The sequence below is a fragment of the Trypanosoma rangeli genome (assembly GCF_003719475.1).
Source record: "Trypanosoma rangeli strain AM80 chromosome Unknown Tra_15.4_contig_00163, whole genome shotgun sequence".
In the NCBI taxonomy this organism is placed as follows: domain Eukaryota; phylum Euglenozoa; class Kinetoplastea; order Trypanosomatida; family Trypanosomatidae; genus Trypanosoma; species Trypanosoma rangeli.
The window spans coordinates 39,614-41,720 of record NW_021705907.1 but is presented as its reverse complement, the minus strand read 5'-3'; the positions used below and the strand labels follow the sequence as shown (position 1 = coordinate 41,720).

The following is a 2,107-nucleotide window of genomic DNA, read 5'->3' as shown; positions in this document are numbered from 1 at the left end:
ATAGAATTTCTTGTGTCGCCTGTGGCCTCTCACTGACGCATGCTTACTTTTTGCTTGGAATGGTGAGTGGTGCAATCCTCCTTTTCTCCCCGTTGTGTAACAATGCTTGTGACGATGCAACTCAGGCCCGTTGTTCCTGCCCAGAGCAGCCTTGCTTTTGCAACCAGCGGAAGAACCCACTAGTGCGTTATCTGTTGTTGGCACGAGGCAAGGGGCACCACCGAGTGCGGAGAAAGGGGAGGAAAAAGACGAAGGCCACAACGACGAACAGAATGTTGCCATACCCACGCCGCACACACTACGGGAGCTCTTTAGTCATTTGTACCGAAGCGCATTTCTCGAAACAGAGGAGGAAATTATGTGACGGCACAGGCGACGTCAGCCGCAGCTCCGCTTGTTTACAGCTACACATTTTTTGTATTTATTTTTTTTTGGGTGATGGCTTCCGTGAAGATGTATTCGTTCAAGAACTACGACGCAGTACGAAATATGTCTTTGCCTCTACAAAAGATGGTGAGACGTTGTCAGCAAACAACGCGCTACTTAACGCTATGTGGATCCTCGCGCCACGTGGAAACAGTCAATTCCGTGGCGGAGCAGGTGTACGGAGCATGCATCTGGATGAATGGAAACTCATAATACTCGGCATGTCTTTTGAGATTGCCGTGTACGACTTCACATCAGAAGCGAAAAGGGGCCAGCAGGGGATTTGGGTTACGCCGCTCTTGATGCTGAGCTTGTAAGAACACATCATCCACACGTGGTGCTTCCCAGACCGAAGGAGGAACCCTGGTTTTGTGCAAAACTACGTCACAAGGCACTTGCTGTATTGTAGCGTCAGTTTGTTAGATCAGACATCATGCGGCACAATGTTCTGCTACTTGCTTCTGGCCGGTTGGTAGGGAAGCGATGCACCATTTTTGATCTTAGTTCCACATTCCGTGATCCGGGCAAGAGACAAAAAGGACGAGGGTACACCAGTGGCGTACTCAGCAACTCGAAGAGAGTGCCCCCAATGCGCTTTTGGTGTGACGTTGTTAATCCCGGCGTGTGAGACCGGTGTGGTTTACCTTTTGTGTTACAACCCATTGCAGCAGCAGTGGGAAGCTTTGTTTCTTATGATGTTTGTGTTGCGGGCCTTCACTATGTTTTCCGCAGGCTTTATCACTGCAGTGTTGGTGTTGCGCATCGATGAATATATCTCCATACCGCATTGGAGCGTGTTGTTTCTGTGCCTTCCCTTTGCCCTGAATATGTTGTGATGAGCAGCATACTTTTGTACGACACCCATTATTGCCAGGGGTTGTGATGTACCTTTCTATATTCGTACTATTTCACGTATGCTGATGTTTATGGTTTTCCCTGTCCTCTTTACTGTTAGGCGCGATGCGTACGATGAATTTCACCCATCTTGGTTTCTGCTGACTCCTCCCCTGGATGTTTCTCTCATCCTCACACCGGTGACCGCCACATACCTCGCTGCCTGTCAAGAAAGCTTTTGCGGTTGGGCGAGTAATGAGGCGACTGGGGAAGTTCTTTGGGCATGCCCTCTCCGTCGCATTTATTGTGCTGCTTTCGATGTATTTTGATGGGCCCTCCGCGGCGGATCTGCTGAAATCAAAGTTTGACCTTTCACTCGTCTTTTTGCTTGTTTTTTGTGTTCATTTTTTATTTATTTTTAATCTTTGTCAAGGTCATTTTTCAGTATTACCAAACCCGAAGCAGGGCTTCCATTTTGTTCCTGGGCCTTTGTACATTTGTCTTTATTATCCCCTTGTGTATATGTTCATATGAAAATTCAGTTACTACTACTTGGGATTTTGAAAGGAAGGCGGAATATTTTGTGCACTTTTAACTTGGACGTGTTTTATAATTCCCATTTCCTTCTTGTCTTTTTTCTCGTGCTTTGCGCTCTCCTCAGTTATGCTGTTATCCTATGGCTGAGTATTGGGGTCCACCGTGAGATCTCCGATGAATTAATGGAGAAAAGAAGGGTTGCAGCAAGGACCGTCTCTTCTTACCCACCCACCCACCCACCCACCCACCCACCTCCGCGCGTGTACGTGGCCTTCTGTTTCCGTCTGCACAAGGTAATGTTGGTGCGCAC

At 47.9% G+C, this 2,107-nt stretch overlaps 1 protein-coding gene across 1 annotated transcript, besides 1 other annotated feature; it reads left to right on the top strand.

Moving 5' to 3' along the window:
* Positions 1–272: 272 nt before the first annotated feature.
* On the top strand, positions 273–743 carry TraAM80_05174 (uncharacterized protein; the record flags this gene model as incomplete). The annotated part of the gene is made up of 1 exon (XM_029382066.1): positions 273–743. The coding sequence occupies one exon, from the start codon at positions 273–275 to the stop codon at positions 741–743; it is 471 nt and encodes a 156-aa protein (XP_029238115.1).
* Positions 744–2,019: 1,276 nt separating this feature from the next.
* Positions 2,020–2,050: a microsatellite.
* Between the last annotated feature and the right edge of the window lie 57 nt (positions 2,051–2,107).